Source organism: Medicago sativa, chromosome 4 (assembly GCF_051527215.1).
Source record: "Medicago sativa cultivar Bolivia chromosome 4, Bolivia_mono, whole genome shotgun sequence".
Classification (NCBI taxonomy): domain Eukaryota; kingdom Viridiplantae; phylum Streptophyta; class Magnoliopsida; order Fabales; family Fabaceae; genus Medicago; species Medicago sativa.
The window spans coordinates 62971606-62984665 of NC_140752.1; the positions used below are offsets into that span (position 1 = coordinate 62971606).

The 13060-nt window shown below is 33.3% G+C and overlaps 3 protein-coding genes and 1 pseudogene across 5 annotated transcripts; 2 read left to right on the forward strand and 2 right to left on the reverse strand.

The window, feature by feature from the left end:
* Positions 1-578: 578 nt before the first annotated feature.
* On the forward strand, positions 579-2274 carry LOC146930553 (uncharacterized). The gene is made up of 3 exons (XM_085702036.1): positions 579-1157; positions 1522-1597; positions 1704-2274. The coding sequence occupies exons 1-3, from the start codon at positions 705-707 to the stop codon at positions 1883-1885; spliced, it is 711 nt and encodes a 236-aa protein (XP_085558162.1). The 5' UTR covers positions 579-704; the 3' UTR covers positions 1886-2274.
* A 1370-nt stretch (positions 2275-3644) lies between these two features.
* On the reverse strand, positions 3645-5515 carry LOC146930554 (uncharacterized). Of its 2 annotated transcripts, XM_085702037.1 has the most exons (7): positions 5459-5515; positions 5298-5356; positions 4812-5209; positions 4606-4717; positions 4340-4510; positions 4187-4258; positions 3645-4095 (listed from the first exon to the last, which is right to left on the reverse strand). In XM_085702037.1, exons 3-7 carry the CDS (start codon positions 4868-4870, stop codon positions 3907-3909), a joined length of 603 nt encoding a protein of 200 aa, XP_085558163.1. In that variant the 5' UTR covers positions 4871-5209; positions 5298-5356; positions 5459-5515; the 3' UTR covers positions 3645-3906. The 2 variants fall into 2 exon arrangements, with proteins under 2 accessions (XP_085558163.1, XP_085558164.1); XM_085702038.1 differs by lacking the exon at positions 5459-5515 and having other exon boundaries at positions 5298-5373.
* A 3974-nt stretch (positions 5516-9489) lies between these two features.
* On the forward strand, positions 9490-10641 carry LOC146930555 (dirigent protein 24 pseudogene; annotated as a pseudogene). The gene has a single exon (XR_015008342.1). The product of XR_015008342.1 is annotated as a dirigent protein 24 pseudogene (transcript).
* Positions 10642-11803: 1162 nt separating this feature from the next.
* On the reverse strand, positions 11804-12977 carry LOC146930556 (dirigent protein 10-like). The gene has a single exon (XM_085702043.1). It carries the CDS (start codon positions 12856-12858, stop codon positions 11953-11955), a length of 906 nt encoding a protein of 301 aa, XP_085558169.1. The 5' UTR covers positions 12859-12977; the 3' UTR covers positions 11804-11952.
* Between the last annotated feature and the right edge of the window lie 83 nt (positions 12978-13060).

The following is a 13060-nucleotide window of genomic DNA, read 5'->3' on the forward strand; positions in this document are numbered from 1 at the left end:
GATAGTGATTAATCAATCATTCTCTTTCATCAAAATAATTTATTGTAACCATTCATGTATCATTCTCTATCATGAAAGATACACTAAAGTCATCAATATCACCTAAGTATTTTCCCACGAAAAGCCAAGTGTGATAGATATTCCACGACTAGTTCAACCGGCGGTAAGAACCAATTTAACAAAGATGAATAAATAGATGAATTTGCATATGAGTGATGTTATTTGAACATAAAAAATGACAATGTATTTCAACATCATATAAAAAAAACAAGACTATGAAATTGGAAAAGAGAGAATTTTTTTCAACCATATCCAAGTATAACATTTTTAGTGTCCACGTAATATTTTTATTTGTCCATATAAAGTTGCAAAGATTTTTTTTTTTTTAATAACAAGCAAAAGATAAATATAAAGGATAAAATAATAATTTAGACAAAGAATTAAGGATTAAAGAGAAATACAACTTTGAAGATCGAGATTAATCCCAAATCTTCCAAGACATCATTACAGTGGGACCTAATAATGCATTATCTCTCCTTTTCCCTCCCTCAATATTAGAAAGATCTTTCAATTACACTCCCTTTAGCCTTCATTACCTTCAGCTACTACTACTTAAAAAGCCATTGCTTCCAACAATAACTCATTCTCTCTATTTCTACAAACCAAACAAATTAATCAACTTAACTTCAATTCAACTTATATCCATGAAAGGAATGGACATGTTTTGTTCTTCCCCTTCTTCAACAGCAATAATACATAGTAGTATAGATCAACGTTCTATACTAAGAAGAAGCAGAACCACCAAAAACTATGATCATGAAAGAAGGAAAAATCAACTTCATCATGTTCCTTGTTCATCTCAATTACCTATCAATCCTATGCCTTACTTTGAGAAACATAGAAAGAGTTCAGCAGATAAACAAAAACAAAACAGTAGTACCGAGATACGTAGAAAAAGCTCCAGTCATGTCAACGACATGTCGTCGACAAGATATCTCCTCGATGACGCGCCTGCGCCATTCATCGATTGGATATCTGAGTCCAGCAAAATGGTTTCTATGCATGATGTTAAAGACATGTCCATGGATATGAAACGAAAAAACGATTCTCATGCCCTAATTCGGACCTCTTCTTCACCTCTTGCTTCCAAGAACCAGGTTTTTGTTTTGTTTTAATTCTGTTTTATGTTTGTTATTGTTTCTCAAAAGAATGTGAAAATAAGAGTAGATTTGTTTTTTTTAATAGTAGTTCTATTTCTAATTAATTGCGGTATGCAACTGTAATTGTTGTCGCAATATAAAAGTTTTAGAGGTCTCCACAACGATATCACAATCGCAGTTGCAGTAATATTGGTTGTAGTTGTTCTTATTTTGTCGCAATATTAAAGTTCGCAGCGTAACTTGATCATAATTCATAATTGCATACCAAAACCGTGCTTATGATATATAATTATATATAGGTTTTAATTACTTTGATTTTGGTTACATGTTGTAGTAATGATCTATCTTTATGAAACCTTAGGTTGTGGTTCTAAGGGTGTCATTGCATTGCAAAGCTTGCGAAGGAAAAGTTAGAAAACATATCTCAAAAATGGAAGGTGAGTTCTTGTTATATTAAATCATGAATAGTTTACTTTCTCCTTGTATTAAGTGTATAAAAATTTATGTTAAACACAAATTATTTGGGTTAATAATGTTGTGTAGGAGTGAAATCATTCACCATAGAAATGGAGACAAAGAAAGTAACAATTATCGGAGACGTGACACCATTAGACGTACTGGCGAGTGTATCTAAGGTGAAGAGTGCACAACTATGGCCGTCTACAACATCTTCATCCTCATCATCATCATCTTCTACTCTAGCATTTCCGCGATTGGCACAATGAGTTACTTATATAAGAAAACATTTGATCAATAAAAGTTGATATATTTGGATCAATTTTAGACCAAATATATCAACTTTTATTGACTAGATTTTTCTTTTATATAAACGTAGATTTCCCTCTCAAGTTTACTTTTGTTTGGTGCACCTTTAGAAATGTGTGTCTTTGTATGATAAGAAGCAAAATGCTATTTGGTATGTAGAAATTGTCAAGAATGTGAGTACAAAAAAGTGAAAATGCATAATAACATGGTGGGGTCATAACTCTAAACCTCACTTTCAGTTCCTCAACTAGATGACTTATCAATCTTAATGTATGTTATGTAAATGAATAGTACTATTTTCGGTTAGATGGGTCACCATTTAACTTGTAATGCAGGCTTTCTTTCCTTATTTACCGATGACTCCTCCTCATTGAAGTAGAAGTGCTTGCAAGTTTTTTAATTTGGTCATGTAATATTATGAATTTGGATTGTTCGATCAAGATCGAAGGATCTATATTTCAGTGCAAATTCTGATTGATTTTTAAAAAAATCTAAAATATGAGTTTAAATGTAAATTGTCTGTTAAATAGTCTCACATCAAACAAAATATGACATGAATATGTGTTTATAAGTGGGGATAATCTTCGCATCAGAAGTTAGTTTTGTGGGGTTGTATTAGGTCCAATCACGATTTCTAAGACGAAATTCAAAATAAGTGACAGGACCAGCCATTTCAAACATGAACAACAAGAGAAGGAGGAGTACATAATTATCAATACCCTGAAATTGATCGGCACTTGAAATTAGCAATCATATGGTTCTTCACTAAGCATGAGAACCTTAATTTAAAAATAAATTGAGGAGACAATGTAATGCATGCGAGACTGACAGTGGTAGCAGGGAGCACTTAAGGACAGGCTGGTTTGGGACACATTCTTTTACAGCAAACTTTTTCATTGTATTTTCTTTTTCACCTAATGATCAATGTTTGCTACTAAATGCTTGTGGGTCATACCAAAGGGACCAATTTTTCCTGCACTCTTCACTGATCACAATACACTAGTCGAGATACCCGTGCTGAGCACGGGTAGCGCGGCTTCGCCGCGCTTTATGGCCGCGGCTCCGCCGCGTGTCTTGTCTCGGCTGTGCTTGGCACAGTATTTGTTTGTCCATAGTGAAAATATGTAAAGTATTTAAAGCATAATAATGTATAAATTGATCGGTAGTAATGAAAGCATAATAAGCATATTTATGTAAAGTATTTAAAGCATAATAAGCATATTAAAATTTGTTAATTGAGTACACTAATATGTGCAAATAATGTAATATTATTTGTCATTGTTATAAAAACAATATAGTTTACTATTATTTCCACCATCCTATTTATACCTAGTAAGAACAATATATATTAGCTAGTGTAAAACGTAGAAATGTGTTAACATAACATAAAATTTTAATGAATTAGTAGAACTAAATCATACAAACTTGCCATAAATCAATAGACAGTTTTAGTACAAATAGTGCAACACATAAATGAAAATAGTACATATAATGTAATATAATATAAACAAACAATTGCCATACTATGAACTAACTTCTATTCTGCTATGCTATTTCCTGAAATTGTCAAAGTAGAAAAGTTTGAATTTCAAATTTTCAAACTGAAAAATAGGCTTCCCCCCAAACAAAGTTGAAATTCAAATGAAATGATAGAAGGTAAAATAGGCAATAGAGGTAAATAAAAACATAGATTTTTGTTGAACCAAAATGTGACATCTATTGCACATAATTGACCAAGATATAATTTTTGATTCACCAAGACACATTTGTTCATTCGAGCATAATTATCTCAGTAGAGGTTTAAACAAAATACTGAATATTCAAGTACACCAAAGGATCAGCTGAAGTTAGTAATCATCAGAAGGAATTGTTTCAAAATACAAATGTTTAACATAGTTCGGTTAATTCCAAAAAAAGGCATCATAGGTTGGGCATGAAGATCAAACATAACAACTTATTAAAATTATGTAACAACAAACATCTAGCACTCCAGCTTTGGAGTCTTTGCATTCTTTGGATTCTTTACCAGTTTAGTTGTTGACAGTTGAGTTGGCTGAACTTCTATTGGAGTTGAAGGTATGATTTCAGCATCAAGGTCATCTAAGGAAAGTCTTTTGGCTGCTGGAGTAGAAGAAGTTACATTGGGATCATATTCACCACAAAGCGACTCCTACGATATAAGCAATGATTTATCATCATATATTGCAAGCTGTTACATTCAACATATAGACTATAAATCTGAATATAATCAAGTTACTTACAACAGGATCCATTGAAGTGTCCTTGCTTTCTGAAATGATCTCAAGTCCAAGAGGTTCTATACTTGAAGATGTCTTAATTTTAAATTTATGAGATTAAAGGTAATTATATAGATAAAGAGTAATGTGATTGTAGAGTTGACCCATATACAATACCTCTAACAAACCAAACTGTGTTTCAAGATTCTTCAGAAGAAGCTCACTATCACTGATCTGGATTACAAAGGATGGATTTTCTCCTGGATGTGCTTTCACTTGAAAAACCTTATTTTCACACAACAATTGATCAAGTACTTTCGGGTATTTCCGTGGCTTGGTATGAGCAGCCTACATTATCGGAGCAATGACAGTTCAAACATATAGTTTAAAATTGAGTGAAATCAAAAGTGGGTGGTAGGAAATTAACGCAAAGGACCACAAACCTTAATCATATGTGCCCTCAAATCAGCAACATATATCTTCAAGATCTTAGCACATTGTGCATCCCAGAACAGGAATCTTGATTTATCAGAGTTATGAACTTCAACCTTGTATCTAAATGTTATAAACAATTTGATGAAAGATATGTAATATCTCTGGGAATGGATTCTCATTTGTACAATTTGAGTCAAAATATAAAGCTTCATACCTTGGCAATGGCTTTTCATTGACATGATCACTCGTACACTTTAACTTGCCACCGTCCATCCTGACACTCTTGGTGCATTCGTTATAGCCATCATACAACCATCTGTGTCTGGTAGCATTCAATTTTTTAATTTCTGCTACGGTGACACATAAGGTTTCCTGCAATTAAATATTTAAGAGTAATGAAGGTGTCATGAAACATAAGGTATCCCATTCAAATTGTAAAGTAGGTGTGCCGAAGTGTGTAGAAAAATATCCTTTTTGATTTTATTAATCTCAGCAAGAGTCATGAAGGTGGCTTTAGACATAATATCTTGATTTTGTGAATACTGGGAACTTTGACTGAATTGGGAAGCACTCTGACATTCCCCAACAACATCTGCTGGCAGAGCTTTAAATCTGTGATGAAAAATCCATAAATAAATTTCATAGTTAATTTAATAAGAAATCAAGATTGATGTAAGAAACATGACAAATTTACACTCACGTCTTGATAAACTCAGCAACATGGGGCAAATATGTATTGAACAGAACTTGAGTGCCATCCTAAGTATTTGTGAAGCAAAGTGGATAAACCCCTCCATTTATGTGTGTGGCAATATATTCAAAATTGAATATGAAGTAAACCATTAGGACATTTGTATTTACCTAGCATCTTTAAGAGTGAAAGTTATTGTTCTTAATCTACCAGAACTCTTGTTTGTATTTTTTTTTTTTTAGGGAGCTCTTGTTTGTATTTGTTACTTCTTGGAAGGCTTCAATAGCATCTGCCACACATTTAACAGATAATCAAAGAATATGACAAAAATAAATTTTAAAAATTAATTGATATCGAAAGAATCACTCACCAACCAACAAATCTCGTCTGTATTTACCAGCCAGAACTTCACCAAAGTCCTTGAAATAGAGGGTTGCCATAGGAATATCATGAAAATATTCAGACATAATGACGGTGGAAAAATAATACAATGAGTCGATGATCACAAGCCTTCACAACCAAGTCATTATTGACTACCTTGAAGTTCTCCATTTCATAAGTTTTGTTGAAGTGCATCATATCTTTAAATGGTGCAAGGTCTTATTTTGGAAGAGTAATATGAAAGTTGTCACCCTGGGAAAGGTATCAATTATGTGAGTGTGATTATCCATATCTATAACAACCAAGCATAACCTCAAGTACAGAAATAAACAACAATAAGAGATCCAAAAAAGAATCAGATTATTTAAGTGATTGTGAACACATTAGAAGTTAAAAACAACTGAAAAAACAATATCAGTAAAAAAGGGTAGCATAACATAATCAAATGATCTACAAACCTCATAACAGATCGAAGATAAACACATCTAAACTAAAAACAAACAAATGAAGAGGACGAGTTAACAAAGGTTTCATCTAATGAAATGATCTGAACAAACAAAAAAAAACACGGTTTTGGTATAAAAATGCAGCAACATATGAAGAAAAACACATCCTTTAAATGAATCTAAACATATCAAAACTTCAAACCAACAAATCTTGCAGACGAGTTGATAATGGTTCCATCTAATGGAATGACCTAAACCCAAAAAAATTGAATTTTGGCATAAAAATATAGCTACATTAAAACACGAGACATTAAAACAAACACCTTGCATGCGAAATTTAATACAGTTTTGAAAAACATTTTAAAATTATGGAATTCCATACCTTGAAGAATAGATGGTTACTAATAATCACATAGATTTCTCCTTATTTTACATTTCAAAACTGAGAAAAAACAGATTATGCATGAGAAATCAATCATATTCCAATCGAATGACAAATAAAAAAAATCGAAATACATACAAATCAAAACAAATTGAAACACATACTAACCCGTTTTCGATTTGTTTTGATTTTACATTGAGATATGAAGACCAGAAGTTTAATGGGAGAAATGAAAGAAATTTTTGGTTGAGTTTTTTAGTATGAAAGAAGCGTGCTTGACAGAGAGAGAAGAGTAGAGATAATAGCTTTGTTTTGGTTGCAGAGGGATAGAGAAAAAAGGAATCTGTTTTTGAATTAAAGTGATGACAATTTTTTGAATTAAAGTGGTCATGTGACAAATATAACATTGATTTATTCTCCCTCTGTACTTGCAAATTTGGTAGGCATTTTTCATACTTGTTACATATGTACCCTTTATTAAATTAAATCAACAGTGTAATGAAAAGGGTATAAAAGTCAGATTGTGGTAAAAAACTCAGGAGTCTCCCATTTGAAAATTTGTTACCATCTTACCCTTCAATAAAGTGAAAATACAGTGAAGTTAAAAACTTAGTGGCAAGGACAGTTGTGAGATTTTGATAGGCATTTGTTTTCTTATATAGTTAATAGAATACACAAGGTCATCTACCCTTAATTTCCCCCCTAATCAACGCGATCTTGTATTTATACCGATCTGATCTGATCAGATCAGAAAAGTGGTGATTCTGCTTTTAGCGTAATTTCATTCTATCAATACTTTTGGGAAAATGTTAACTAGTGCCCCCGGGGCACTGGTTAAAGAAGCCAAATGTAGTAATGTTACATTGTAACTTGTGCATTCAAGGTCATAAAAGTATAAAAAGTGACATTTTTAATTTAAAACTTTCCCTTTTAACTTCCTTAACCAGTGCCCCCGGGGCACTGGTTAACATGACCCATACTTTTGTTATGTAAAGGTTGATGTAGTTTTTTTAATTAATCCTCCTATCCTCACGCTCCTTTAATTAGTGAGATTGTCCCGTTGCAACATCGAGATTGAACTGTTAATTTTCATCATACCCTCTATAAAGGCAATACGAGTGCGGATTAGCTTATTAAACATGATGCTTTTCTTCAGATGTTCTAAAGTTTTTTATTGTTTTCCCTCCTCAATTCCATCATTTTTTTCTGGATGATGCTTTTGGAGTTGCTCGCCTGAGATTTTAATTTTGTTTTTGTTTTGTCCTTTTTTCTTGTTAAAAAAAACTAAGAGATAAATAAAGTTTGATTTTCAAACGGAGGGGTAAAACTAAGATTGTAGTTTTTTTTTTTTTTAAAGATGATGTACATGTTAGATATATATACCTATAATTTATTTATGAATGAAGTGCTATAAACATATTTTAGTAAAAAAAATCAGTTATGTACTACATTTTGTGTATTATTTGAGAGTTTGGGATTGTAATAAAAAGATAATTATTACACGACAAGAACAGCCTCTTCATGGTACCAAATAGATAAAAAGCCTCTTCATGCCTTTTGTGTGTACACTTCATTTTGCTTTAATTTGGAAATCTACTCCTTCTGACCAATTTATGAGAAGAAAGGTAACCATGTGAAAGCAACGAGAATTCTATGCACTTCTCTGTGTGTGACTGATTTACTTTAATTGTTACTGGTCAGCTAGTATTGCTTAATTTCTTTGACTAAATAATCGTGGACGGCTGTGAAAAAGAAAGCACCAGAGCAATTTTTTTACGAGAAAGTACCAGAACAAGTTCAAAAGTAAACAACTATGAGCAATTGAAATCTTTTAGGTTGGATCGGGACACAACATAGAACCTGTTTAGTGCACATGATATGATATAGATAGAATATAATATAAAAATGGATAAGGATAGAAAATGATATAGATGGGATGAACATTTATCCTATCTCATGTTTGATGCGATAATAAACATAATATCATATATATCACAATTAAACGACAAAATTACCACCGCAATTAATTATGTATATTTTATCATTTTTGAATTAAATATAATTAAGTTATTATTAATTATGAATTGTCTTCTTCCTTTGTTTTAGGGGTGCCGTCTTCTTCAATTTTCCAAAGTACAATTAAAAAAAATTAACGGCTTCTTCAATTAAAAACAAAATTGTTTCTTCAATTACAACAAAGTTTTTTTTTTTTTGACAAGTACAACAAAGTTCTATCAATTAAAAAATTTACAATCACAGTCCAAACTCTTAACCAAACCAATTGTTGTCTCTATTGAAGATAATACGAAATTCATAAATTCTCTGGTTCATCACTTTTCAAATTTGACTTGAATACAAAATAGATAATCAAGAAAGAAATAGACAAAAAATTAAGTAGATGGAGGAAAAAGTGATTGTAGGATAGAATTGGGGTTATATATTTGACAAATAGAAGAGATGGCGTTGAAGAGTTATGGAGGAAGAGGTAGAGGTCGATGTATGGAGAGCAGAGAGAACATGAACGATGAATTGAGAGAGAGGACAAAATAAGGATTTTAGTGCTAATCATGATAGGATAATTCTAACCCACCAAAACCTAAGGATAAAATTAACAAAGAGTGAGTAGAATATGATTAGAAATAGGTTTAAGTTATCATTTCCTTTTAGCGCACCAACCAAACAGTAGATTAAACTTTTATCATATCCTGTCTTCGTATCTTGTCCACCAAATGGACCCTTAATTTCAATTCAAGAAATGTTATTTTGACAACTATTTAGTTGTCCAACAAAGTATTAATATGAACTTGAAAATATAAACTCTATATATGACAACTCTATATATGACATCATTTATGTTTATCTCTAACTCTCTTACTTTTTATCTTCTGCAACTTATACACGTTTTAAAGATACGCATAAAAACCAAAGTACACACTACTTGACATCAAAATACTGATGTAAATTATCATTTCTTAAAATTATATGCCATTAGCTACTCCACTTTTGAAATCTGATTTGGTGAGCAACAACTCCAATTGAAAATATAGTCCAACCTCAATGCAAAATAACCTGCCCCATTCCAACTCCTTTACAATCTCAAAATCTCTCCTATAAACTATATATACAAATGTTGCTAGTACATCCTTACAATTATCTCCTTTCATCATTCAACACCAATAATGAATCCCATCTAATCAAGACTAAAAATCAAATGGCCATAAGGTTCTCACTCACTTCTTTTTCCTTAAAAATCATTGTAATCCACCTTTCCCTCTTTAGCATCACCCTAAAGTATGCCAAAACAGAAGAGGATACTCAAACTAAGCCAGCCTTTCCCTCTTCAGCACCACTCACTTTCTACATGCATGACATTCTAGGTGGATCAAACCCTTCAGAAAGAATTATGAATGGCATAATTGTCAACACACAACAACAAACCACTAACATTCCTTTCTCAAAACCAAATAACAAAATGTTCCCTAATAAAGGTAGCATACCAATTTTTGACACTAGTATTAGTACAAATGGTTCTCCCTCAAGCAAAACAATTATAAAAAACATTGACAAAAACAAGGTTGTTATAGATAGTAACTCTAACCAACTTCCTTACGTTACGCCGAATCAACTTCCACTAGGAGCAACTCTACAGAAGCTTTTATTTGGAAGAATAACAGTGATTGATGATGAAATTACAAAAGGTTATGAGTTGAATTCAGATGTTATTGGTAAAGTACAAGGATTTCATTTGGTTAGTTCATTGGATGGAAGCAGTCAAACCATGGCATTTACTGCTTTGTTTGGTGATGAAAGTCATGATGATGATGATGCTATTAACTTCTTTGGAGTGCATAGAATGGCTACACATGAGTCCTATATTGCTGTTGTTGGAGGTACTGGAAAATATGAAAATGCAAGAGGGTATGCGAAAATTGAGACGTTACAGTTGCCTTATCAGCACAGAAGTACTAATAATGGAATGGAAACACTTTTTCAGATTACTGTTTATTTATGATTATGATAGGGAGTTCTTTTTATTCCTTTGTTTTATAGCAGAGAAGATCTCATTATTCTTTGTAGGAAAGATATGTAATACTAATATGTATCTGAATGGATGAATGAATGAAAGTGTAAATATATTTCTTTACGTGCTTATCGTTGCAATTCTTTTTTGTTGATAAAGTTGTTACGAAACATTTACTCACAAAAAGCGATGAAATATCTTGATTGGTTGTTTTATCCACCATTGCGTGATTTCTGCAAGCAAGACATGTTAAATGGTTTATGTAACGATTGCAGAGTTAGAAGTAGCTTACTGAAAAATGAAAATCACCAACTAACTTATCTAGCAAATTAGTCATTAAAGCTTACTGTGCAAAGATGAATATCAATAATTTCAAGCTTGCTGTGCAAAGATGAAAATGACTCAGGATGGAGACTTGGTGGGGATATTTGTCACTTGGTCCTTGGATAGGATAGGCAGCAAATGTAACAAACTGGGCTTGGATCATGTCTCGGACTACAATGTACAGGATTGGCTGCAATGTACAGACCAGATTTGTCATTACAGTGGACAACCACACGGGTGAAGGGTTAGGAATCTGCAAGTATCGCATGAGAAACAGAAACCAATGAGCTTCACAAGCAGGAGCCAGGGTCCTGTATTCTAGTTCAGAGGAGGACCGAGACACGATGGTTGCTTCTTTCTTTTCCAAAGATACCAATGAGGAGCCAAGGAAGAAGCAAAAACTAGTGGTAAGCCTTCTTGTATCAAGGCATACTCCTCAGCCAGAATCATAAAATCCTGGGTAAGTGGAGAGGGAGGATTGATTTTTTATTTTTTATGAATTAAGTACACACATAGCAGCTAGTAGGTGAGAATCTATGGGGCATCCAAAATTGGCTAAGTTTACTAACAACATAGGATATTTTAGGCCTAGAGTGTGAGGTAGAGGAGATCCCAATTGTGTAACTCAACTCTACAAAACTGATTTGTAAAATCAGAGATGTCTCCTAGTTACAAACTCATTTATAAGTCATATCTCATCCTATGTAAGACTAGTAACACACCCCCTCACATCCACAATTGGACATCTAGATCGTGACCCGAGTGGCCAAATAATGGATGAACCATCTTGTCTAAGAACCTGTACGAGTAACAATTATATTACTGTAAATGTCATGATGGCAAAACATGTTCCAGTCTCAGGAAGTGTTTTAAGGCCTGCAATTCTAGTTTTGGAATTCATAAAACAGAGAATACAATTTACAAGCAATGCAGTTCAATCATGGTTTGTGGTAAAGTCAAATTCAGGCATAACATATTTTGTTTCCTTTTCAAAAGTACAATACAATCACTAATTGATATTCATTACACAAAACACAAATTTTTTGCAATAGTTTTGTAAACTGAAAACATAAAGTTCATTCACAACACATAAATTAAAAGACAATGCTACTAATAGGAAAGATAGGCAGTAAGGTGCAAGAGAGTTTCAAGTCCATCAGTGTTATGTTGCTGACCGTTGACCGGAAATGTCTTAATAATAGCAAATCCATTAGCATTCACATACTTTCCAGTTCCTCCAATGATTGCAAGTTGTGATTGTGAAACTTGTGTTGTTCTATGGACTCCAAAGAAGCTGAGACTATCTTCATAACCATTCTCTTCAAACTTTGCAGTGAATGCCATTACTTGACTTGTTCCTTCCACTGAACTTGCTATATAAAATCCTTGTGCTTTTCCAACTAATCCTGATCCCAACTCTTCACCTTCTGTCAGTTCATCATCAAACACTGTCATTGTACCAAACATCAGCTCCTGCACCGTAGTTCCCTGCGGTATCTGATTCATATTTGTCACCGGGAAATTGTTGTTCCCATTATTATTGTTATTGAACACGTTTCCTGTGTTTCCACTGAGTCCTGTTAGGAAAGGAAGGTTGTTGTTGTTTAGAATTCCGTTGTTGTTATTGTTCTGTGGAACACCGTTGTTTAGAGGAAGGTTTGCACCATTTGGCTTTGCAAATGCAACTTGAGCATTGAGGGCCGGATTTGTAACGACTCCGGTGACTGCTCTTGCTGTTGGATTGGAGCCGCCTAGAATGTCATGCATGAAAAACGATAGTGTGTGGTGCTGATCGGGAATATCAGTACTGGTTGTTGTGGCTGTTGTTGGGGCGGGAAGTGGAGGGAGAATGGCAGAAACAGGGGACTCTGCAGAATCAATAATTGGCTCTTCTGGTGTTTCTAGTTCATTGAGAATTCGACTTGAAGTTGTGGAAGTGACTATAACGAATATCAATGCCATAAACATTACTGCTTTGAGGGGCATAGTGGTAGCAAGAGTTTCAAAGCGTGCCATGCTTGTCAGTGTTTGATAGTTTGCTGTTGTGTTTTGATGAGATGATAGAGTAATGGGGATCGGTATAAATAGCGAGACATGAAACAGCACAAGCAATAATATATTATTAACTTATTTTGCAATAAAATGATATGGAGTTGATGAGAGGAGTTGTTGTGTATACATGGAGCTGATATCTATCTCGGAGTGGTTAGAACTAAAC